Source organism: Chaetodon trifascialis, chromosome 15 (genome assembly GCF_039877785.1).
Source record: "Chaetodon trifascialis isolate fChaTrf1 chromosome 15, fChaTrf1.hap1, whole genome shotgun sequence".
In the NCBI taxonomy this organism is placed as follows: Eukaryota; Metazoa; Chordata; class Actinopteri; order Chaetodontiformes; family Chaetodontidae; genus Chaetodon; species Chaetodon trifascialis.
Window position 1 is genome coordinate 1,266,740 of NC_092070.1, and position 24,609 is coordinate 1,291,348.

Here is a 24,609-nt window from a genome sequence, read left to right on the forward strand (position 1 = left end):
GCCCTCTTTTCTATATCTGTCCTGAGCATCTCATTTATCTCTTCCCTTGTCTTCTTTATTTGCTGTAATACGGACTGATTTTCTGCATTTTTATGTTTCTTCTCCAATTCTTGCAGTTTTTCTACTTTGTTTTTATACATAGCTAGTTGAGCCTTTTTTTGTGATGTCGTCAAAGCAATTAGTTTCCCCCGTATGACTGCCTTCATACCGTCCCACAGAATTGCAGGGTTTACTTCCCCATTATCGTTCTCTTTTATATATCTTTTTATTTCTTCTCTTATCTGCTCCACATTTGCCTGATTATTCAGGATGCCCACATTTAGCCTCCATACAATATTTATTTTCCTATTATTCAGGTGCATTGTCAAACTGACCCCACTGTGATCTGATATATCTGCCACCCCGATTTTACATTGTGTGACCCTATGGATTTCACTTGTGTTAATAAAAAAGTATTCAATTCTGGAGTAAACAGAATGGGGTACTGAATAGTGGGTATAGTCCCTTTCTAGTGGGTGGAGTTCTCGCCACACATCAATTAGTCCCATTTCCTGCACTGATGTGTTAATAAACTTTGATAGATGTTTCTTGCTTCTTTTTTGGCTTGTTGTATCCAGATTATGATTCATGACCACATTAAAATCTCCTCCACATATCAATATACCTTCAGTTTCTATAGCAATAGTGTTGAACAGAGTTTTGAAAAAACATTTAGTACTTTCTGGGGGGGCATATACATTGACCATTGTCACCATTGTGTTTTCTAGCTTTCCTTTAATTAATACAAATCTCCCTTCATTGTCCTTAACTTCTTTAAGACTTTCAAATTGAACTGCATTTGAAATAAGGATAGCCACTCCCCTCTTCTGGCTGGATCTGTAGCTACTATAAAATGTATTCCTAAAACCAAAACGTTTTAACTTTTCATGTTCTTGTTGAGGCAGGTGGGTTTCCTGCAAAAATAATACTTGAGCCTTTTCTTTTTTCAATTTAGCCAGGATCTTGCTCCTCTTAACAGGATTATTCATCCCATTCACATTAATAGACACCAGTTTTATATTATTAAATGGTATTTAAATGATCCAATCCCGTGTTACATTCTTTAGCTTCCAGACAACTTGAAACTGCACAGTCCTGAACATCTGGACAACATGTGCTAACTGAAAGAGACAAAAAAAGAACATTTAACTCCCAAGTTGGGGTGATTCTTCGCCACCCTAAGTCCCCGTTGGTAGGCAGAGGGGAGATCCTCGACCTGGAGGGCCTCTCGCTAGAGGTGAAACACGCAATTTCACACATCCTAGCAGTCCAACGTCATCCGATAGCGTGCATTTTTATTCCAAATGAAGTCTTTAGCATTGGTCTAACTTGTTTTGGCCCCTTATACCAGCGTAGAGGAAAGAAAAATGCAAACGTATATTTTAGAAAAATTATGATAATAATAAAGTAACTGCCTTGTCAAAAAATCCTATTTAAATGGAAAGAGGATATCCCGCTTAATTAAAACAAGCTCGTATTGATAGTCTGTTGCTACTCATTGTATTAAGTAATCAAATAGACTAATAAAGAATAAAAAAGACGTGTGGATATGATGATTTAAGGCTCACATCACGGGTAGAAGTAATATATCAGTCAAAACATGAACTTCTCACCGCTAGTCTTTTAAAGGGGCCAGAGTTTCACATACCATCCGTGACAAGGTAGTTAGTAAAGATTAGTTGAAAGGGGACCGCTCAAACTCCTGTAACCTTTCCCTCGCGCGCCGCGCAGCGTCTGTGCTCATCTCCCCTGCTTGCTGCCATGTCGGGGCCCGAAGAAGCCGCTCCATCTCCCGGCTCGGGTCCGCATCGCTGCTGCTCGGTATTTCCACTGAGTAGCCTCTCTTCCTCAGCTCCTGCGCTGCGTCTTGAGCGCTCTCGTACGTACGTGTTCCCGAGTCCCAATGAATGCGCATCTTATCCAGCGGAGTCTGGAAACGGATTCCTTTCTCTTTCAGGAGCTTCTTTATCCCTGTATAAGCCTTGCGCTTCTGGATAACTTCTGTGGCATAATCATGGTCAAATGACAGGCGTCGCCCTTCCATCATGATTTTCTTTCCCCAGGCTTTTTTCAATACTGCCTCTTTGGTATTGAACTCCAGGAAATTTACCACTATAGACCTGGGTGGTTGGTTCTGCTCTGGTTTGCGAGCTACAGCTCTGTGTGCGCGTTGAATCTGCAGGCTAATGTCCGCTGTCAGTGCAAGTTTGCTTCTCAGAAGTTGCTCCACAAGGTCAGGCACAGAGTTACGTTCTTTCCCTTCGGGTACGCCGAAAATGCGAATGTTATTCTGCCTCGACCTCCCCTCCAAATCCGTCAGCTTTTCCTGCATTGTTTTCTGTCTTTCCATGGACTTAATGAGCGCCTCCTTCATGGCCATACTAGCGGATTCGGTCTCGTCGATCCGTGCCTCTGCTTCATTTAGCCTGGTTTCGTATTTCCTTACTGATACCTTGCAGCACCGAGCACATGTTTTCCACAGGGTTGTCGTTAGCACTCTGAGTGTTGTCCATCTCCGGTGAATTCTTCCCTTCTTGAATGTCACGTTTCGTTTGACTTCTTGTTGTTACTCCCCTATTCATTCCAAAGTAAAATTCTGCTATGAGTTGCTCAGCAATAGTGAATTTAGGGGGTTGGTTTTAGCTTGCTATCGGGAGCTCTAGCTTATGCAGCCATCTTGTCGCCTTGCTCCACCGGAAGCCCGGTATGACCTAAAATTCATATCACGGTATAAATTGAATCCCTTCACGGTAACGGTATATATCGCGGTAAAACCTAGAATGGAAGTGTTTCTGAATGGGTTTTGTAGTCCCTTATCAAAGCTAAGTTGATTTGAAAAACAACGACAACAAAAAAAGCAAAAATATAATGTCATTTTTAGAGCATTTATCGTGCAGAAGAACAACAGAAGTAAGGATAGTGCCTCAGAAGTCCAAAATTCTTCAATAATACAAAAATAAAGTGGATATTGTAAACAGTACTTCAAGTAAGAGAGGTTTTCTATAAGGCAAATGGCAAACACAGTGAAAAGGTTCTGTAATCCAAAATAGTGCAAAAGTTACCAAACATTAAATTTTCCACATCTTAAAGAACACAAAAATAAATAGATATTCTAAATAACACTACTTCAAGTACACAGAACAGGCTTTTGTTCTGTTGTGCAAAAAGTGTCACTGAACACTTGGTTTCTCAAGTTGCAGCTACAGATATGTTTTAAGAGAAACACTTACAGTACACTTAGCATATTTTCAGTAAAAAACAAACAAACAAAAAGCAGAATATTTCAAATTAAAATAAAGCTTCAAACACAAACACAACTTTGGTTGCCAACAATAAGGTTTTTTTTTTTTTTTCTGTAATCCAAAATAGTGCAAAAGTTACCAAACAAATTTTCCACATCTTAAAGAACACAAAAATACATTCTAAATAACACTACTTCAAGTACACAGAACAGACTTTTGTTTTGTTTTGTCTGTTGTGCAAAAGTGTCTGACTGAACAATATATTTTTAAGAGAGAAACACAGTACACTTGGCATCTTTTCAGTAAAAAAACCAAAACACAACAACAAAAAGCTGCATATTTCAAATTAAAATCACAAGCACTGAACTTTAGTGTTTACTCCAGTTCACTTGCTTCCCAAGTTCCCATCCTCTTTTATAGGTTGTTAGCCAGGAACACAAGCTTGTCCACAGTCTCTGGCTTTAATGCAGACCTAATTAAAGCCAGTGCTAAATGCCCTCTCTGATGGGGCACTGGTGGCAGGGATGCAAAGATATTTCTTTGCGAGTTTTGCCACCCTTGGGAAATTAGCCTGGTGCAGCCTCCACCACTCTAGTGGGTTAGCTTCTCCGTCAGCTTCCACTGACTGCAGGTAGCTTTTTATCTCCACTTCAATGGCATCTCTGTCAGAGAGAGCGGCTGGGCCAGGCTGAGTGGATGCTTTTTTGAAAAAACTACCAGCAGCTGCAGTGCTTGTTTGTGGGGGTGACTCTGTGGCAGGTACCAATTCAATTCAATTCAATTCAATTCAATTCAATTCAATTCAATTCAATTCAACTCAACTCAACTCAACTCAACTCAACTCAACTCAACTCAACTCAATTCAATTCAATTCAATTCACCTTTATTAGTCCCACAAGGGGAAATTCCACATTACAGCAGCATCAGTAAGAAAAAATAGACGAGGTAGACAATCAGTAAGTATATACAAGTATAAATAAAAAAGTGTGATAGAAATAAGTGTCTCTACATTAGAAATTGTGTTTGCAGACTGTTATGTACAGATACAGATAAATTATCAAGATGTACAGATACAGATAAATTATCAAGATGAAAATTATAAATTGTGTTTGCAGACTGTTATATACAAGATGTATTGTACAGATTATTGCCCCAGTAAAATTTTGCTCAGGTTCTTGAACAGATAATTTACAAATAAATTTCAGATAAATGCACAGATTACTTCACCAGTTGTTGCCCAGATTATTGCACATGTTATTCACAGATGATTTACAGATGAATTATCAGATTACTTTGAGCAGTTCTTATTGTACAGTCTGACGGCTGCAGGAAGGAATGACCTGCGATACCGCTCCTTCACACACTTTGGATGTATCATCCTGTCACTGATGGAGCTCCTCAGTGCAGTGAGTGTGTGTTGGAGGGGGTGGGAGTCATTGTCTGTCATGGAGGACAGCTTGGCTGTCATCCTCCTCTCCCCCACCTGATGAGTTTGTCCAGCCTCTTCCTGTCAGCTGCTGTGATGCTGCTCCCCCAGCAGACTACACCATCCACTTGCTTCTCGAGCAGTGCTTGAATTTCTGCTGCTGCTCTGGTCTTGATGTAGTCCTTTCTGTCATCAGCTATGTATGAGTCTTTAAAGCGTGGATCAGCAAAGGACGCCATGTCCAGCAGGTCATTGGTAGCAGGGTCAGAGTACTTATCATTAAGATACTGGAGGATGGCTGTCTTCATGTGTTTTGTCAGGTCTGTGTCATCATCAGAGTGAGGAAGAACTGTATTGTTCAGCAGATGAAGCACAGGTTTGAGGTACACACTGACGTACTCCTTCCCAGACAGTGCATCCGTGAGCTCCATTAAAGGGCTGAGGGTCTTGTTCACAGATTCCTAAACATCAATGTCCTGCCAAGTAGGTACCAGATGTCTGGTCTTTTTATCTGCTTTCAGGACCTGTGATATGGCCTTCTCCTGTTCAAGAACCCGCTCTATCATTTGTTGTCGTGACCCCCACCTTGTTGGTGTTTCGGTGATGAGCCTGTGAGGAGGCAGGTTTAGGTCAGTCTGGGCAGCAGCCAATTCTCGCTTCCTTTTCCATGTATATGAAAAAGCACTGACGATCCTTTTACACATGCCAACTTCTCGCTCCACACGAGGATCTTTCACACTTCTCTCTGTTATCAAAGATAAAAGTTATTACTTTAATTTCATCCACAGAGCATCAGACATCTAACAACAGATTAAATAAATGAATCAGAATAATTTTTCACCATGGAGGTGTGAAACTTAAAATGATCTTTATCAGTGTCCATATTATCAGGGTATATGTAATTCTATTTCTTTAAACATCACAAAAAGCAGGTACAATGAATTATCCTGTAATTAAGTAATGTGAATCTCCCTAGGAGGCTGATGAGTGCGCGCGCACACACACACACACACACACGTTTTGGAAATGCAAATTATAGTGTATAATGTTACACTTCAACCTACCAATGGCGAGATGCAGCCTGTGGCCGAAGCACTGCAGTCTTCTCCAGTCATTCAGCGTCACTGCCTTCACCACATTTATGCCGTTGTCGGTGGTAATACACACTTGGGATTCTTCCCTGAGGCCCCATGACTCCAGCGCATCCTTTAATCCTTCTGCTATTGCCTCACCCGTGTGGTCATCAGGGAAATACGAAGTCTGCAAGCACCTGCTGGCAAGTTTCCACTTATCAGTAATGTAATGAATCGTGAGGCTGATATAAGGCTCCATGGTGCGACTCGACCACAAATCCGTAGTAGTCGCGTAGTATGTTAATTCACGGAGGTCTTTTTCAACTTTCTCTCGGAGCTGGCCATACAGTTTGGGCATTTCTGTCTTGGTAAAATACTTGCGGCTCTGAGGCTCGTATCGTGGATCAAGGGTTTTAATCATTTCTTTAAACTCGCTGCGCTCCACTGTATGGAAAGGGACCATGTCTTTGCACAAGTGTGTTGTGATGGCTCTTGTTATGTCATTCCACTGCGTGCTCTTTCGGCCATAAGGAGTACTCTTGGAAAAGGCTTGCGCAATGGAAGTCTGTTGTTGGGTAGCGGGGGAAACTTTTTTGTTTCCTCCCGTGTTCGTAGACTCAGCCGAGCGCAGCCTCTGGCTCTCTGCATACTCAAGCACATGCTTTGACTTCAAATGGTGGAATAAATTGCTCGTGTTGCCTTTCTTGGCGGTTACAGTTACTCCACACATCTTGCAGATGACATTTTTCTGCTCAACATCCGACTTTTTAAACCCGAACCACGTCCAAATCACGGATGTAGCACCGTTTTTTTTGACCAGCTCTTCCTTCTCCGCCGTCACTGTGCTTGCAGCCATTTTCACACAGAGGCAGGAGCGATGACGTCATCGACGGTATGACGGTAGAGCACAAATCTCTACTGTGGGCCAAATTTATACCGTTTCTACCGTCATGTCGTGTATACCGCGCAGCCCTACGTGGAGCTAACCTCCTCTGTTTAATTATCTTCTTTTTTAGGGGAGCAACAGAGTCAAGTATCATACACAATGAACCTGTAGCACTATCAACCAGGTAGTCAGTTTGGGAGGAACTAACGTTAGCAATGGAATCCTCTGTTGTATTAAGACATGGCATTGAATTAAATACTGATGGGATCATATCCTTAAATTTAGCTACAGCACTATCAGACAGGAGTCTGGTATAAGAATTTTTGCCTACTGGTTGGTAGTCTGGTAATATGAATTAAAAAGTTATTAAATGATGGTCCGATAAAAGGATTCTGTGAGGAGACTATTAAGTCTTCGATTTCAATGCTGTATGTCAGAACAAGGTCGAGGGTGTGGTTAAAACAGTGAGTCGGTTCATGTACATTCTGATGGAAGCCAACTGAGTCTAATACTGAGATAAACGGACATCAGACTTCCTGATTGTTGCTCAGGAAGTGGAATCCACCTCCAGAGGCTCCTGCTCATGCTCCTGCTATTCTTTTAAAAAGTGTTTTAATTTAACTCAAGATCTCAAAAATTTTTTAACAACCTAATTTAAGATGCTAATTTTTACATTATACCAAGTGAAAAGTGGTGAATGACCTTCTGATGCAGTGATTTTTGGTGGATCTCTTCTCGGCCTACTACACCTGCTGAATCTCAAGCCTGTGTTGTGGACCTCATTACATCATGCCACCTAAGGCCCAAAATAATGGAGAAGAGGCGGTGTCACTTTCTCAGGTACGAGATCTACTAAATCAACAGAAGGATTGGTTTATGCAACTTTTACAGCAGCAGCTGTAAAGTAATTTCAAGACGGTTGTCGATATACTGGTGAACAATGTGAACAAACGGATTGACCAACTGACCAAAGAGACACAGGAACTGAAATGCAGCCTGCAATTTTCTCAGAGAGATATTGAAGATCTTACAAAGAACAATGAGAGGATTGAGTTGGAGAGTAAATCTGCCCGCACTGACATCAAGACTATGTGTGAGACCATGATAAAAATAACTGATAAAGCTGACTATTTGGAGGGTCAATCAAAAAGGAACAATGTTGTTGTGGACGGCATTCCAGAGACACAAAATGAGAGCTGGAAGGAGACTGAGGACAAAGTCAGGAGTGTGATCACTGAGAAACTTCATCTGGACTGCAGATGAGATGGAGATTGAACGCGCACACAGGTCCGGCAATCCATCTGGCTACTCTGGTAAGAGGCCTAGGCCTATTGTGATTAAATTCCTCAGACATAAAGACAAAATGGCTGTGCTCGGAAAAGCCAAGGAACTGAAAGGCACCAGTATCTACATGAATGAAGATTATTCTGAGGGTGTCAAACAAAAGCGCAGGGAACTTATCCCTGCCATGAAAGTGGCCAGAGAAAGAGGTGATGTAGCCTATATCCGATATGACAAGCTCATTGTTCATCCCCCTACCCAGAAGCAAGGGAATGGAGTTAGAGCCTAGTTCTCTGTCCTGTTTGTTTGTTTGTTTGCTTATTCATTTCTGACTGTTCTATTCCGCATTACTATGGACTGTACCAAACCACTGACTGAAGACAATCACACTATGAACTTACCTAAAGGTTTAATTCTAGCTCATTTAAACATTTGCAGTTTGAGGAACAAAATACATGAACTTGAAACACTTTTAAAAAACAACTCGATTCATATTATGGCTGTAACTGAAACACACCTTGATGGTTCATTTGATGATTCTCTAATATCTATTGATGGTTTTTCTGCATTTCGCAGGGACAGAAACAGGTTCGGTGGGGGCATAGCAATTTACATACAGGATCACCTACGAGTAAAGCTTCGATATGACTTAATGAACAGAAATATTGAAGCTCTCTGGATACAAGTGCATTTACCACATATTAAACCAATAGTGGTTGGCTGCTGCTATAAGCCTCTGGATACCAACATAGAATATCTGAATGGCATTTGCATAATGATTGATAGAGTGACTGATGAAAACAAAGAAACGTACTTGTTGGGTGATTTTAATGTAAATTGGCTTTCAGACAATTGTTCCTTGAAGAACAGATTACTGCTTATGTCCAGAATTTGCAATTTAACTCAAATAGTGTCTGTACCTACAAGTGTGAGTGTTAGTAAGGAAGGTGTTTTATCATCCTCTTGTGTAGATCACATATATACTAATGTGCCTAACATATGTTCAAAAGCAGTGTCCCTCCCAGTTGGTTGTAGTGATCACAATCTGATAGGGGTGTCTAGAAGATCCAAAGTACCTAAAGCTAGAATGAAAATAGTTAGTGCTAGGTCTTATAAAAATTTTTGTGAGGAGGCCTTCCTGGAAGACATAAAAAAGGTGAAGTGGTCTAATGTTAGAGATGAATCCGACCCTGAAATTGCTTTAAAAATTTTCATGGAATATTTTGAGAACATAGCTAATAGACATGCACCAATAAGGAAATTTACTGTACGGTCTAATGGTGCTCCCTGGATAGATAAGGATTTGACTATTTTAATGAAACAAAGAGACCAAGCTAAAAAGATTTATATGGCTCTAGCTCAGTGAGTGACAAAAAAGAATATTGTACTCTGCGAAATCGAGTTACTAAGATGAACAGAGAGAAAAAGAAGATGTACTATCAGCAACGAATAAAGGGGGTCCAACATGATGGCAAAAAGCTGTGGAATGTGTTAAACAATATAATGGGTAGACACTCCAAGGTGAATTTATCCTACATTGAATCTGATGGAGTGTTTATAACCAAACCATTGGAAATGGCCAATTATTTCAATAACTACTTTGTAGAAAAAATTAATAAACTAAGGTATAAAATGGATATGGAGTATAATTGTAAATCTTGTACATTAATTTATAATCACATTATGAGAAATAAAAATTGTAAGTTTGAATTCAAATTGGTGGAACTAGAGGAGGTTGAGAATTTGTTAAGGACCATTTCTGTGGAAAATTGTGCTGGTACAGACTGTCTTGATGGTAAATTATTAAGAACAGCTGCTATTCATATATCTAATACTGTATGTCACTTATTCAATGCCTGTCTGTTGAGTGGAATTTGTCCAAATCTCTGGAAAGAAGGTAAAATACTGCCAATAATAAAAGACTCCAAATTCCCTATGGATGGTCAGAATAGCAGACCAATTACAATTTTATCAATTCTAAGTAAACTGCTTGAAAAGACTGTATTCAAACAGATTCAAGATTATTTTACATCAAATAATTTGATGGATATTTCTCAACATGGCTATAGAGTTGGACATTCCACATGTACAGCACTAGTTAAAATGACTGATGATTGGCTAATGGGAATTGACAAGAGCTTGCTATCAGGTGCAATTTTATTGGATTTTACTTCTGCTTTTGATCTTATAGACCATGAATTGCTGATTGATAAATTGAGATGTTATGGTTTTAGTTCGATGGCTGTCTCATGGTTTGAAAGCTATTTAGACAACAGAAGTCAACGTGTATATTTAAATGGTACACTTTCCAACAGCAAAAGCTTAAGCTGTGGGGTGCCGCAAGGTAGTTGTTTGGGTCCTCTTTTATTTTCTTTTTATATTCCACTTGTAATTAAAAAATCCAATTTGGTATTATATACTGATGACAGTACACTATATTCCTCCGCACCTACAATAGGTGAATTTAACTCTGTCCTCTCAAAGGACTTGAATGCAGTGTCTGATTGGGTTACAAGTAATAGACTGGTTTTGAATATTTCAAAAACTAAAAGTATTGTTTTTGGTACACATCACAGTCTAGCTAAAAATCCTACACTTGACCTACAAATCTCGGGACAATCTATCAAACAAGATGATAAAGTCAGGCTTTTGGGAATTACCATTAGTAATACACTTTCGTGGTCTGACCATATTAATTAGATTGTCACCAAGATGGGTAGAAGTATCGCTGCTGTTAGGAAATGTGCTCACTATTTAACTCCTGAAATTTGTAGACAGGTAGTACAGACACTGGTGTTATGTCATCTTGATTATTGTTCAGTTATCTGGGCGTCTGCACCCAAGTCTGAGCTGATAAAATTACAAACTGCTCAAAATAGGGCAGCTAGACTTGCTCTTAATTGTTCTTATAGATGTAGTGTTGACAGAATGCATTCTTGTCTTAGTTGGCTGAAGGTGATTCATAGGTTATCTACTAGTTTATTATTATTTATTCAAAACATTATTCATAGCAGGCTCCCCACTGCCTTCTCTAATCAGATTCGTTATAATTCATCTGTTCATCATTACAGTACCAGAGCTTCAACTCAGTGTCAACTTACATTACCAAGACCTAGAACTAATTCAATGAAAAACACTGTTGTTTATAGAGCAATTTCATTATGGAACATTCTACCTTTAAATATTAGGACCATTTCTAACAAAAAAGCATTCAAAAAATATGTAAATTAATTTTTTAGACTTGAGCGCTAATAGAATATCATTATGGAAACTGTTATTTTTTATTTTTTTCTTTCTTTTCTTTTTCTTCTTTTCTTCTCTGTGGATATGTGTTTAGATGGTAATTGGATTTGTATATTGTTGTGTATTGTTGTTTGTATTGTACTTTTTAAATAGGACCCCAGGAAGACTAGCCTGGTGTTTGTGCGTTGGCTAATGGGGATCCTCAATAAACATAAACATAAACATAAACATAAACATATACGCAGTGCTAAGGCTGTCATTATCAACGTCAACATGTACATTAAAGTCACCTACAATAATTACTTTATCTGCTTTAAGGACTAAACCTGATAGAAACTCCGAGAACTCAGCTATAAATTCGGAGTAAGGACCAGGAGAGCAGTATACTATAACAAATAAAACTGGCTGCACTGTTTTCCATTTTTCATGAGAAAGAGTGAGAACAAGGCTTTCAAATGAGTTACAGTCAAGTTTAGGTTTAGGGTTGATCAAAAGGCTTCAGTCAAGAATGGCTGCAACTCCGCCTCCTCTGCCGCTGCCTCGAGGAAAGTGAGTATTAATATGGCTCGGCGGGGTAGTTTAATTTAGGCTCACATACTCTTCAGGACACAGCCAGGTTTCAGTCAGACAGAATAAATCAATATTATGGTCTGATATTAACTCGTTTACCACATTTAATTCTCCTATTTTGTTGTACTATTGCAGTAGTTGTTTTAATTTTAATTAGATTTTTATGTTTAACTCCTCTTCTCTGTAATTTTGGTTTACTTAGTTTATGTGGTCGGGGGGCAGACACAGTCTCTATGGAGTGTTGGGTGGGTAACTGCTCTAATGGAGGCACAGAGAAGCGTGTAGGACTGCAACTCTGCCTCCTGGTCTCAACTCTGAGTTGTCAGGGGTTAGGTTCATAAATAAAATCGGTCAGATTTCTAGAGATGAGTGCTGCTCCCTCCAAAGTGGGATGGATACTGTCTCTCCTAATCAGACCAGGTCTTCCCCAGAAAGTCTGGCAATTATCAATGAAGTGTCATTACCGCCGACGTGAATAACAATCTTACTGTATTTACGCTTATCCTTAGTCAGCAGTTTCAAATTTGATTCGACGTCGCCCACTCTGGCCCCCGGCAGGCATTTGACTATGGTTGCTGGTGTCGCTAACTTCACGTTTCTCAAAATGGAGCTGCCAGTAATCAGAGTTGCTCAGCGGGGTGTCGCTGAGCGGGGAGAACCTGTTAGAAACATGAAGTGGTTGGTGGTGACCCATGGGCTTCAGCTTGGGACTATGCTTCCTTCGAACAGTCACCCAGCCTCCCTGGTTTCCCAGCTGCTCGGGAGCTGTCGAGTGATGGCTAGCCGGAGCTGCACTTGGTCGGTCTGCACCGGCTACGGGGGCTTGGCTAACTACAACTAATGGTTTGGTTTCCATGGTGTGGAGCCGAGCTTCCAATTCACTAAGCCTCGCCTCCAACTCACCAAATAAACTACATTTATTACACGTACCAGTATCACTAAAAGAGGCAGAGGAGTAGCTAAATATGTGATACACCAAGCAGGAGAGAGCTGGAGAGGGACAGAGAGAAGCCATCGCTAGCTGCTAGGCTAAGCTGGTGTAGCTAGCAGAGCAGACAAGTGCGTAGACAAATAAAATTAATGGTCGCTAAATAAAACTTATTGGTGCTTGAGCAGAACTAATGTTTAGAGTGCAAATAATAGGCTGCTGTAACAAAACAGAGCAAATTACACTCAAAGGAGCAAGAGCGACAAACGCACGCCACTCCTAATGCAGCAACTAGAAACAGGAAGTGAGACGATACGCTTACCTCAGCATGTCAGCACCCAGGTCCTGAATGTGAGATCTACCTTTGCCAGGTTTTACTGTTCTTGACCAACACCAGGACTTTTGCTGGAAATACTTGGTGTTGATTGGACGTCACAAAACTTTCAGAGGTTTTCAGTGAAACTGCAGTAATGGATAAAAAATGTTGAAATGATGTTCTGTGGTCCTTCGTAACCCTGCAGCTGTAGTGCAGGAGGAACCAGGTTGTCTTCTTATCAGAAGGTCAGTGGTTTGAGCTCTTGCCCTGTAGTCTACATGTCAAAATATCCTTTGGCAAGATTCTGAACCCCAAATTTTTCTTGATGCTGTGCAGTTGCTCTGTGATTGTGGGTGAATGTTTATTGCAGGGTGGCACCTTGCATGGTAGTCGCTTGCCTTAATTTTACTTTTTTATAAAGCTTTAAGTGATTATTCTCCTATTTAAGTCAGAGATTTTCTTTAATTTCATGTTCCAGCCAGATCACTAAGGTCCTCCATTGCTTTCTTTAAAATGATCCTTATGTATCCCATAAAGGTACCAGTGAAAGTGCCTTCTGTTTTTATGACACTGAACTGTGGAACTCACTGCCTCTGGATATGAGAATGGCAAGCTCACTTTGCATATTTAAAAGGAAACACTTATCTTTTTAATCTGGCTTTTAATTTGGAGTCATGTTATAGCCTTAGATTTGAAGTTTTAATCATTGGTTTTTACATTATTTATATCCCTGCTGTTTATTAAATTTTGTTCTATTGAGCTTTAGGCATTGATTTTTAATGCTTTATTGTTTTATTGTTGTAAGTTTGAATTTACTTTTGTACAGAACATTTTATATGTATTTTGATTTAAAATATTATTGTTTACATGTTCGGATTGTCTTTGGTGCCGCTGTAACTTTTTTGCGGTTTTGATGCTTTGAATCAAGTGATCTTGTTTTGTCTTCTTGTCAAACTTTGGACTTTTAGTACTAGCCTTTATTTTTTTTCTTAAAAGTTGTGTTTATACAGTAGTACGCATAGTTGTAGTCTTATGCAACTTTAGCCTACCAGTTGTGAACACCTGAGAGTGTCTCACCAAACCACTTGTGTATCATTCAGCATGATATTTGGGGTGTACAAACCCTATTATAATGTCACTATCATATGTTGGCACTAGTCCAGATGCTGAGATGTCTGGTTCTGGTGAACGGCTAGTATGCATTGTTGTGGACCTGGTAATTGACATGATATTATGAGTGCAGTCTGGTACCAAGTCTTCCCTATGAAGACTTTCCTGCTAAATTTCCAACCCTTTGACTTTCCTGTCAAGAAGTGAATAACTTTTCCTTCCTTTACTCCCACTTGCATTCATGATCTGTTTACCTCTGGCATTTTCCCATATCTCAGTCTGTTTAACTTTTTTGTCCCCAGCATGGCTGTGCTTTCCACGTGGATGAAGTCCAGACTGGTGGAGGGAGCACAGGAAAGTTTTGGGCCCATGAGCACTGGGGCCTGGATAACCCTGCTGACATCGTCTCCTTCAGCAAGAAACTTCTGACTGGTGGCTACTACCACAAGAATGAATTACAGGCTGATAAGGTTTGTCAATTTTTAAAAAAAGTTTGTCAGCAATGAGGGCTGCACGGTGGCGCAGCAGGTAGTGCGCGTGCCTCACAGCAAGAAGGTCGCAGGTTCGATTCCCGGGTCGGGCCTTTCTGTGTGAAGTTTGCATGTTCTTCCCGTGCATGCGTGGGTTCTCTCCGGGCACTCTGGCTTCCTCCCACAGACCAAAAACATGCTCATTAGGTTGACTGGTAACTCTAAATTCCCCCTAGGTGTGAATGTGAGTGTGAATGGTGTGTGTATGTGCCCTGCGATCGGCTGGCACGGTGTACCCTGCCTCTCGCCCGTTGACAGCCGAGATAGGCTCCGGCCCCCCCGCGACCCCGAAAGGGATAAGCGGCATAGAATGGATGTCAGCAATATTATCAAGTTTTATAAAGTCAAAAGCCCAGACATGTCCACTATACTGGATAGGACACTGCATGAAAAACCACATTTCCGACCAGTAAATCCCCGCGAATTTCATTGATTATCGGCAATTTACGGGAGTTTATGGGGAAGTTCGCCGGCTCCAAATATCGTCGGAAACGAACCATCTGTTGGCGGGGGGCGTGGTTATTCGCGCCTCCACGAAGGTGCGAATAGCTCTAATTAGCACATGAACGCTACCGACGTTGATCTACTCAGGCTGGCCTGCTGGCTTCACAAACAACCATTGGATGATTCCACAGGCATTTTAAAAGGAAACCCTCATGTGATTGGATAGCAACTCCAATCATATGAGTGAGTGATCATGTGATTGGATGACAACTCTGCTGTTATTGGTCATCTGTGCACCACAAAAAATAAATAAATTAATTAATCATATATATATATACCAGGGCCGGAGTGGGACACATTTTCAGCCCTGGAGTTTCATGCCTCAGACCGGCCCACTTTAGATCACGACTTATTAATATTAAAATCATGTAATTACAATGTTACATTTAAAGTCTACAATAGCGCACTGTTATGTAAAGCCTTGTAATTCAGTGTATTTTTCTAAAATATTTCCAATTCAGTGCAAGTAAGGGTTGCTTCACAATGTAGATTTATATCAACATGAGTGCACAACCTCAACATTATTCTTTACAACACATCCTTTTCAACAATATCTGAACCTATATTCTGTTCAAACAAGTGTTCGTTTGGGCATAGAAAGTGGTTATACTGGAACTAATTCTTACTTGTTCACACACTGTTACAACAGCTCACTTATTCCTTCCATACTGACAGGAGCAATCCCCTCATCACTACTGGCTCCTGGCTCTGCTTCCAACAATAAATCACATTTTAGAAATGGTGATAATTCTCAGCACAAATCTCCCCTTTTTACAAAGCCTTCTGATCAATTCAGGTCAGTTTCATTAATGTTGTGCTGAATCATCTAGCATCTCAGGGCACTTTTCATATAGAGCAGGTCTACACTATACTCTTCATTCTATTAATTGTAATAATATTCACTCAACGAGCAAACCTACCTGCCCACTCTGGACTTGTGGGCTCATGGCTGGTGCTTGGTGCTGGATCTTGCTTCTGACTCTGAGGGGCTACAAGACAAAGTTTCCCAGTTATGTGGCGCCGCATCATACTGTAATTTGAATAGCGTTATGTTATATGCCACAACCCTACGCAATTCATTGACATGATAATTAACTTGAACGGTGGTTTGCAGGCAAAGTTTAACATCTTGCCATGCCCGTTTTTTCGCCCTCATTTGTCATTTCCAACCGCAAGCTCATTTTACTGAAAAAGTTGCCAATTTTAGCACATTTGGCTGTGTCTGTTTCCAAAGCTTTCATCTTTTTACTTCTTGCCTTCTCTGCACCACTCTTGCTCTTCCTATTTTCCATCTTTCAAACACCACTGACAGAGTGCACGGATGTGTTATGTCAGGGTGAGTCTGTAAAAAGAAAAAAAAAAAGAAAAGAAAAAAGCACTACCAATGGAGGCGAAGGCGGCCCAGGGACAGCGGTAGCAGAATACATGATGAACCCAGTGCCATGACTGAACACCGGCCAAAAAAAAGAAAAAAAAAGTGAACACCGGCCCTCGCGGCCCAAACATCAGACCGCCCCACCGGGAATTGTCCCGGTCCTCCCGATTAGCCACTCCGGGCCTGATATATACATAAATTCTATGAAAATATACATGGAAATGAAAAATACATATGGACATATTTCATGTGTATATATATGTGTGTGTGTGTGTGTGTGTGTGTGTGTGTATATATATATATATATTTTTATTTTTAATTTTTTTTTTTTTAATGATTCATTTGTTTGACTATCCACCTTCTGAAAACTACATTACCACACAGTAGAACACAAAGAACACAGTTGACAGAAACATTTTGAAAAAGTCTTTGTGGCAAAATTGTGGCAAACACACATCAACAAGGATCAACCACATAAAATCAGTGACTACTGGGGAAAAAAAGCAAGGAGGGTAGAGGGGTTCACTGATAAGAGTCTCTGGGTTGGGCCATGCCGCTGGTCCATGGTGCATGAAAAAAAGAGTCTAAGGCCTCTGGAAATGCTTCTCTGCTGCCTCTGGGTCATACTGAGTTGGCATCTGTCACTTTGAAGGGGACTCGATGCGCAGCCTCTTGCGGTGTGTCACCACATACTTTGGGTCGCTCTCCAGCCGCTCTTGCAGTGTCTGGCAGAGTTTGGAGAGCTAGGACACTCCTTGCTTCCAGCAGCTGTAAATACAGGTGTTAATATAATATTAGTACTGCTAAGAAACAATAACACACAATAACATATGTGACCATGTTTGTCAAAAACAATGCAGATAATAAATAAAATTCAGCCCATTTTTACATTGTTGTGAAAATAAGGCGGCATTCGTGTAACTCTTACCCGCTTCCTCCTCTGTCTGCTACGAGCTGAAATCTTCACAGCTGCTGCCTGAATTGAAAGAGCTGCCTGGGCATACCTGAAGCTCCTCCACACCATTTTATAATATGTCTTACAGGCCACTGGAAGAAAATATATATTTGTTTGAAATAATTAAGACAGGCTTCAGTAAAAACAACAACAACAAAAAGAGACAACAGAAAGGTGTTAAAAAAACATACATAAAAGGACTCCTCTGTCCACACCTCATCTGTCTGTTGGGACGAATTCAGTCTATAAAACACAAAAAGTACAAACAGGTCATGCAACGTTTATATTTACTTATATTCTGCAGAATATTTCCTGTGTATTTCTGTGTATTTTATTAACTTACCCTTGCTCAGGTTCATATCGCCCGTCGTTTCCATCACTATTGTGCAGACGCCGCACCTTTTCCTTTAAAATACAAAATACATTGTAATGTTAAATGTAACATGAACGGTTACCAAACGTTCGGAACGTAGTGCAATAAGAATAATAAAGGTTTGGCTGCCTAAAAACTGCACAATGTAGTATTAAATGCTAACATTACTTACTGCAACTTATGCACCCGTCTCTTCGTCTCCACAGCTGCAGTTCGAACGGGGCTGCTCCTCCAGAGCGAGCAGTCTGGCTTTTATCTCGGCCATTCTCCTTGCCAACTGCGTGATTAGCTGCGTTAGGCGCTCAGCAGTTTCTTCTCTAAATTGTTTGGACTTTCTGGATATGGTTGCTCCGCAGCCAGGCCATCCACTCGTCGCAGAGGAGTGCCTTCTGGGGTGAACTGAAGACGACGTCCGGCCATTGTATGAACAGAGTTTAAGTTTAGCAGGACCCGAAACGTAACTGTTTTGATCTAAACATGATTCGCGTTCACAGACGCGCCAAGGTCGTTTTCTGCCGACGTCATTGCGTCAGAGGAGGCGTCCAATCATATGCGAGGTTGCGCTTTTGGAATTTCTCATGAGACAATTTTTGTTGCATAGAAAGAAAAACATGCTATGATTTTGTTAGGCACTTTGATTTTCTATTTTTGTACAAGAATATTTTATAAAACATGTAAACTTCTTTAAACTGACATAATCGAAAATTTAAAAAAGAAAAGTTCCTTTGGTTTGTTCCCTTTTTATTCCTACTTAAAGAATCATCAGTGGACTTACCCTGCTGGAATTTTGCAGGCTAATCACACAACCATTTTTCATCTGGTGTTGTGGTGGCTAAATGCGAAAAACTGTAACGTGTCCAAGAACTGTAGATGCTTTAATTTTCACGATTTGACTTAGTGGATTTAAGTGGAAAATGAAAGGCTTTTGAGGGTCAGGACACTTATCCTGTATGTAACCCATAAAATTATTTAAACACACTTTTAAATCCTCATGAAAAAAAGAAAAAATCTTTGTCTGTGTTCTGTAGGCACAGAACACACACACACACACACACACACACACACACACACACACACACACACACACACACACACACGCTATTCATTGTTTCTTTACAAATATACAGCACATCTCATGTACAAAACCTTATGTTTTGACTGTGGTTTACACATGGTCAAATTTACACAGTAGGCTCCTTAATTCTTGTGCTGTTTATACTCGAGTGTTATGTTCCTGTCACTTGTCAAATATGAGATCTCAAAAGATGATAATAACTGTCTTTGTCAACTTTTTCAGGCATACCGTATCTTTAACACATGGATGGGTGACCCATCAAAGAACTTGTTGCTGGCTGAGGTTCTCAACGTGATTCGCAGAGAAAACCTTCTGGAGGAGGTGACCCGTTCTGGGAAAGCCTTGCTTAACGGCCTTTATGAGTTACAGGTAGTGTGTTTCTGTGTGTGTATATTTAAATGGGCAGTTTATTTTATTAGGTGCAAAATTTGGGAAGTTTTTAGCGTCAGTCTTCATGAAGCCATGAAGTACAGCGTTTGCAGGTTGCTGGTTGTTTTGTGTAGTTGGTTGTCAGCCCTCAGTAGGGGTGCCTTTGCTACCAGGTTCTGAATCATAATCAGTTCTAAATTAGTAAGAATGTAGTATGATTAAGGTTGGTTCACTTACAAGTGCACTTGAATTAACCAGAGAGTTTGATTAACAGATCAGAATTTATGGCTTCACCGCAGTTTATGGTCACAAGCAGCCTCGTCTGTCTTTCTCTCCTCTGTTCTCTGTGTTTGTGTCTGTGTATGCAGAAAAACGGGGCTGAGCTCCTCCACGTCTCTCTCTCTCTCACACACACACACACACACACACACACACACACACACACACACACACACACACACACACACAGTGGCCAGAGCAGAGCAGAGGACACAGTGGAGAGCAGTTTAATGCTAGATATATTTTATTTGAGTCAATGACAACTCAAGTTATTACTGTAAGTGCAAAAAACCTTTGGGATAATTTAGCAAAACACCTGGGGCCATTTTCATAAAGATTCCTAGTGCAAAGAGTTACTCTTGTGACAAAATCGTAAGAAGAATCTTAGAAAAGATTCTGGTAAAGAGAAAAGTTATATTTCGATCAGGTGTATTATTACTCCTATGTACAATATCAATACTCCAGACAGGAGTACTATCATTCAATCAGTACCTGTTGTTCATATTTTTATATTCCTTATTTATATTGTTCATATTGCTTGTTTGATATTTAATGTCTTTTTTCACAGATGCCCTTTGCCCTTAAGAGAGCTCAAAAGGTGAAAACCTGTTAGGAGAGTGATCATCAGAGTGATCACACAAACGACACTGGTTTCACAGCCTCATGTTGTGTTGCAGTTCTGCAAAAAAAAAATTCTTGGTGGGGCTGGTGTGCCATCAGATTTCCCTGCCTAATCCAGCATAAGCATTCAAATGAACAGTTGGAAAATGACGACAGTTCCACAAAAATAATTTAATTTCACAGTTTCAAAGAAAAAGTAACAATTTACAGCTATATTAGACTTTATGCTATCAAATACTATACAATACAATCAAGGGATAAATTCACAACAAGGGTATGATTTCAGTTGAATCTATACAAATTAACAGTGTGAGTGAGTGAGTCAGTGAGTCAGTGAGTCAGTGAGTCAGTGGAGGGGGTGTCTAGGTGAGTGTGGGTTGAGTTATTATATGAAGAGAGAATGAAACAGAACATTTCCTATTAAAATGTTACATATACAAAAAATTGAGAACCAAGTTCAAAAATGAAACATAAACAGATGATTTTAACACCCTCTCTAATCAAGAAAAAATGCAACATTTACAAAAAAACAGAAGAAAACAGCATCAGTGCGATAGAAGCAGCAAAATTTGTCATTGCATGTCACAGCCTGAGAGACACAACAAAGCAGTCTCCACAACTATATTATTATTACATACGGTTTTTAATCTACCTCTTCATTGTGCCTTCTTACAGCAATGTGGTGCCCATCATCTAGCTGCGTTGCTATGCTAATCTTTCCGAACACAGCTAGCTTTACGCAGTTTTCCATGTGAACTTTGGATCTCTCATGCTTCTTGATCCATTCAGAGAGGTGCTTTAAGTCAGTTAGTCCAGTCTTGGTCCAAGTCAAATCACATTTGAAACTTCTGAAGAGGATACAGGGGAAACAGAAAGTGCATAGGCTGCACCACAACCTGCCAGCCACGTCTTACAGTTGAACCAGCTCCGACAAAAACTCCGTTTGTACAATTTATCTTTCTCCTTGGTTTGCTGGTAAATGTTGATTTCAGGCTTTTCGGGTCCCAGCTCCTTAACGAGAAGTTTTTCCTCTGTCGTCTGTCTCATCAATAATGATTTCACCAAATTTGGTGGAAGCTGCTCTTGACCTCCAGTTCTTACTGCCATCGCCATCATCTCTCTTCCTTGTCGCCATATTTCTTTTCCCCCGTAGGACAGAGTCTGGGAGTCGCACTACGAAAAAAACCTATCGCTGGCTCCTCACGTAGCTCTAGCAATCCTAAACCTTCACATATTTTACATAGCACTTGGGGCGACATTTCCAGCGCCCCACAGGTGTTAAATTTGGCGACGTTGATAGGCCAGTTATTCAGAATTTTTCCCTAGCAACCATAACCAGATTGGCTATTTAGCTGCAAGTCAGGGGCGTTTTGCTGAGCGCCCCATGAGACAATGATACACTGTCTGTCAGTGGAAATTCACTGTTTAATGAGTGTCAGTTGGTTGAAATGTTGTTTAAATGGTTTAAATTGCATGTAGACACACACACACACACACACACACACACGCTATTAAGTGAAACTGACGTTTGTGAATACAGCCCTTGTTCAAGACAGCATGAACCTGCTTTGTTGACAGATTCCATCCATTGCTTGTATATTTTACATAGCCATAGAGTGCTTGTCATAGCAAATTGTTATGAGCAAGCTAAATGAAAGTCATCTGTATGTGGGGTAACTTTTAACAAAGCCACTTATCATAACATATGGCAAATTCTTGTAGTCAGCCTCCATTTGCAAACCAGCCCCTCATCCCTCTACCTGCCAGGCTGGATGATCATGACTGATTTCTATTTCATACATTTCTTTTAAACTTCAGTCAGTGTTTTAATAAAGAATATTACTGATTTTATTTAGAAATTTACGTTTGTTTTCAGGAAGATAATATCAATTTTACAAGGCAATTTTGCTGCTTTGGAATATTTTCTTACATTAACAATATAAATAAATTCTAATCCTGTTCTCAATTGATTTTCCTTGCACAACAATAAAAAAAAAAAATGATTAGAATATTGACATGGTACCAGATACCATGATAATGATAAGAAATAGTAGTTTATTAACAAGATGGCGGCGCATGCTCAATGCGAGGCTCAATGTCTTACTAGAATTTGCGATATAGTTGTTATTTTCCTACTGGTTTCGAGCCTGTTCACTCATTACAGCTTTGCGAACAATTGCTACACCAGGCAGAAACTACTGTGTTGCACATGTTTTTATGGTTTCATAGAAATTAATTCAATTCAATTCAATTCAATTTTATTTGTATAGCGCCAAATCACAACAGAAGTTGTCTCAGGACACTTTCCATACAGAGCTGGTACAGACCGAGCCATCTGCCTCGACCGGTTGAGTCAGAGAGGGAGAGCAAGAGAGAGAGAGTGGGACAGACAGAGAGAGACAGACAGAAATGCAGTCAGAGAGACACAGAGAGAGAGAGAGAGAGAGAGAGAGAGAGAGAGACCGATGTGCAGTCACAGTAACAGTGACAGTGGATGTAATAACAGTAGTAGCAGTTGCAGTGGATGTCAGGCAGGGCCAAGGCAGGAGATGCAGCCGCAATCCACAATCCAGATTCAGCCACTGTCCATGGGAACCTGCGAGACGACAAAGCACAGAGACTCTGGGGAGGGAGCTAAGTTAGTAACATGCCGTGGTAGGACATGAGAGCGTGCAGATGGAGAGGCAGAGAAAGACAGAGGAGCTCGGTGTATCTTTGGATGTCCCCCAACAGTCTAATCCTATAGCAGCATAACTAGGGGCTGGTCCAGGACAAGCCTGAGCCAGCCCTAACTATAAGCTTTATCAAAAAGGAAAGTTTTAAGCCTACTCTTAAATGTAGAGACAGTGTCAGCCTCCCGGACAAAGACTTGGAAGTTCCACAGGAGAGGAGCTTGATGGCTAAATGCTCTGACTCCTGTTCTGCTTTTTGAGACTTTAGGAACCATAAGTAGACCTGCATTCTGGGAACGCAGTGTTTGAGATTTTAAACTCTATTCTAAACTTTACAGGGAGCCAGTGCAAAGTGGCGAGTATTGGAGAAATATGATCTCGCTTCCTGGTTTTTGTCAGAACACGTGCTGCAGCGTTCTGGAGCAACTGGAGAATATTCAGCAACAAATTTGGGCAGCCTGATTATAAGGAATTGCAATAATCCAGCCTGGAAGTTATGAATGCATGGACTAGTTTTTCTGCATCATTTTGAGACAAAATATGCCTGATTTTTGCAATATTACATAGGTGAAAAAAGGCAGTCCTTGAAATTTGTTTTACATGGGAGTGAAAGGACATGTCTTGGTCAAAGATAACTCCCAGATTCTTTACAGTGGTGCTGGAGGCCAGCGCAATGCCATCCATAACTGCTATGTCATCAGAAAGTGACTTTCTAAGATGTTTAGGGCCTACTACTATAACTTCAGTTTTGTCCGAGTTTAGCATCAGAAAATTGCAGGTCATCCAGGTCTTTATGTCATGAAGACATGCTTGTAGTCTAGTTAACTGACTGGTTTCTTCTGGCTTCATTGATAAATATAGCTGGGTATCATCTGCATGGCAATGAAAATGTATTGAGTGCTTCCTGATAATCTTACCTAAAGGAAGCATATATAAGGTGAATAGAATTGGTCCAAACACAGAATCTTACGGAACTCCATAGCTGACTTTAGCGAGCACAGAGGAGTTGTCATTAACGTGAACAAACTGAGAGCGATCTGACAAGTAGGATTTAAACCAGCTTAGTGCAGTTCCTTTAATGCCAATGAAGTGTTCCAGTGTCTGCAATAGGATACCATAGTCATTGGTGTCAAATGCAGCACTAAGATCCAATAAGACTAGTACAGAGACAAATCCTTTATCAGATACTTTTCTTAAATTACCTGCAAAAATTACTGTTTATACTGTTTATACTTCATGCCACTTGCACTGCTTACATGTATTTATATATTTTTGGGGCTATTATGACTATTGCACTTCTGGTTAGATGCTAAACTGCATTTCATTGTCTCTGTGTTGCACTCTGATGATGACAATAATGTTGAATCTAATCAAATCTAATCTAGTTTTGATCAAATCAATACTCAAGGTGATGTATGGCAGTATTGAATTTTTATATCATAGACAAGCTTACTGTAGTTTCCTTGGGTCATGCTTTCCGTGAATGTAACTTAAATGTGTGTGAACATGAACTATATGCGTCTGATTCACAGACTCAGTACCCTGGCATACTAAGCCGAGCTCGAGGACAGGGAACCTTCTGTGCCATTGATATCTGTGATGATGCAACACGCAACAGCATTCTGCTCAAGGCCAGAGACAAAGGTATGAAGTGCATCACCATTCATCCTTTTCTTATGTAGGGGGTTTCTATTCATTCTTTGTGGCACCCTCACATTTCGAGTGATTTAGGGTGTGGCCAG

General features: G+C 40.4%; 1 protein-coding gene across 2 annotated transcripts in view; it reads left to right on the forward strand.

The window, feature by feature from the left end:
* Positions 1-24,609, forward strand: part of abat (4-aminobutyrate aminotransferase) — a 104,903-nt gene that overhangs the window by 76,600 nt on the left and 3,694 nt on the right. For both annotated transcript variants that reach the window (XM_070980232.1, XM_070980234.1), the window contains 3 exons: positions 14,417-14,584; positions 19,149-19,295; positions 24,400-24,511. In XM_070980232.1, coding sequence (XP_070836333.1) covers positions 14,417-14,584; positions 19,149-19,295; positions 24,400-24,511 — 427 coding nt within the window. The remainder of the gene's footprint in view (positions 1-14,416; positions 14,585-19,148; positions 19,296-24,399; positions 24,512-24,609) is intronic.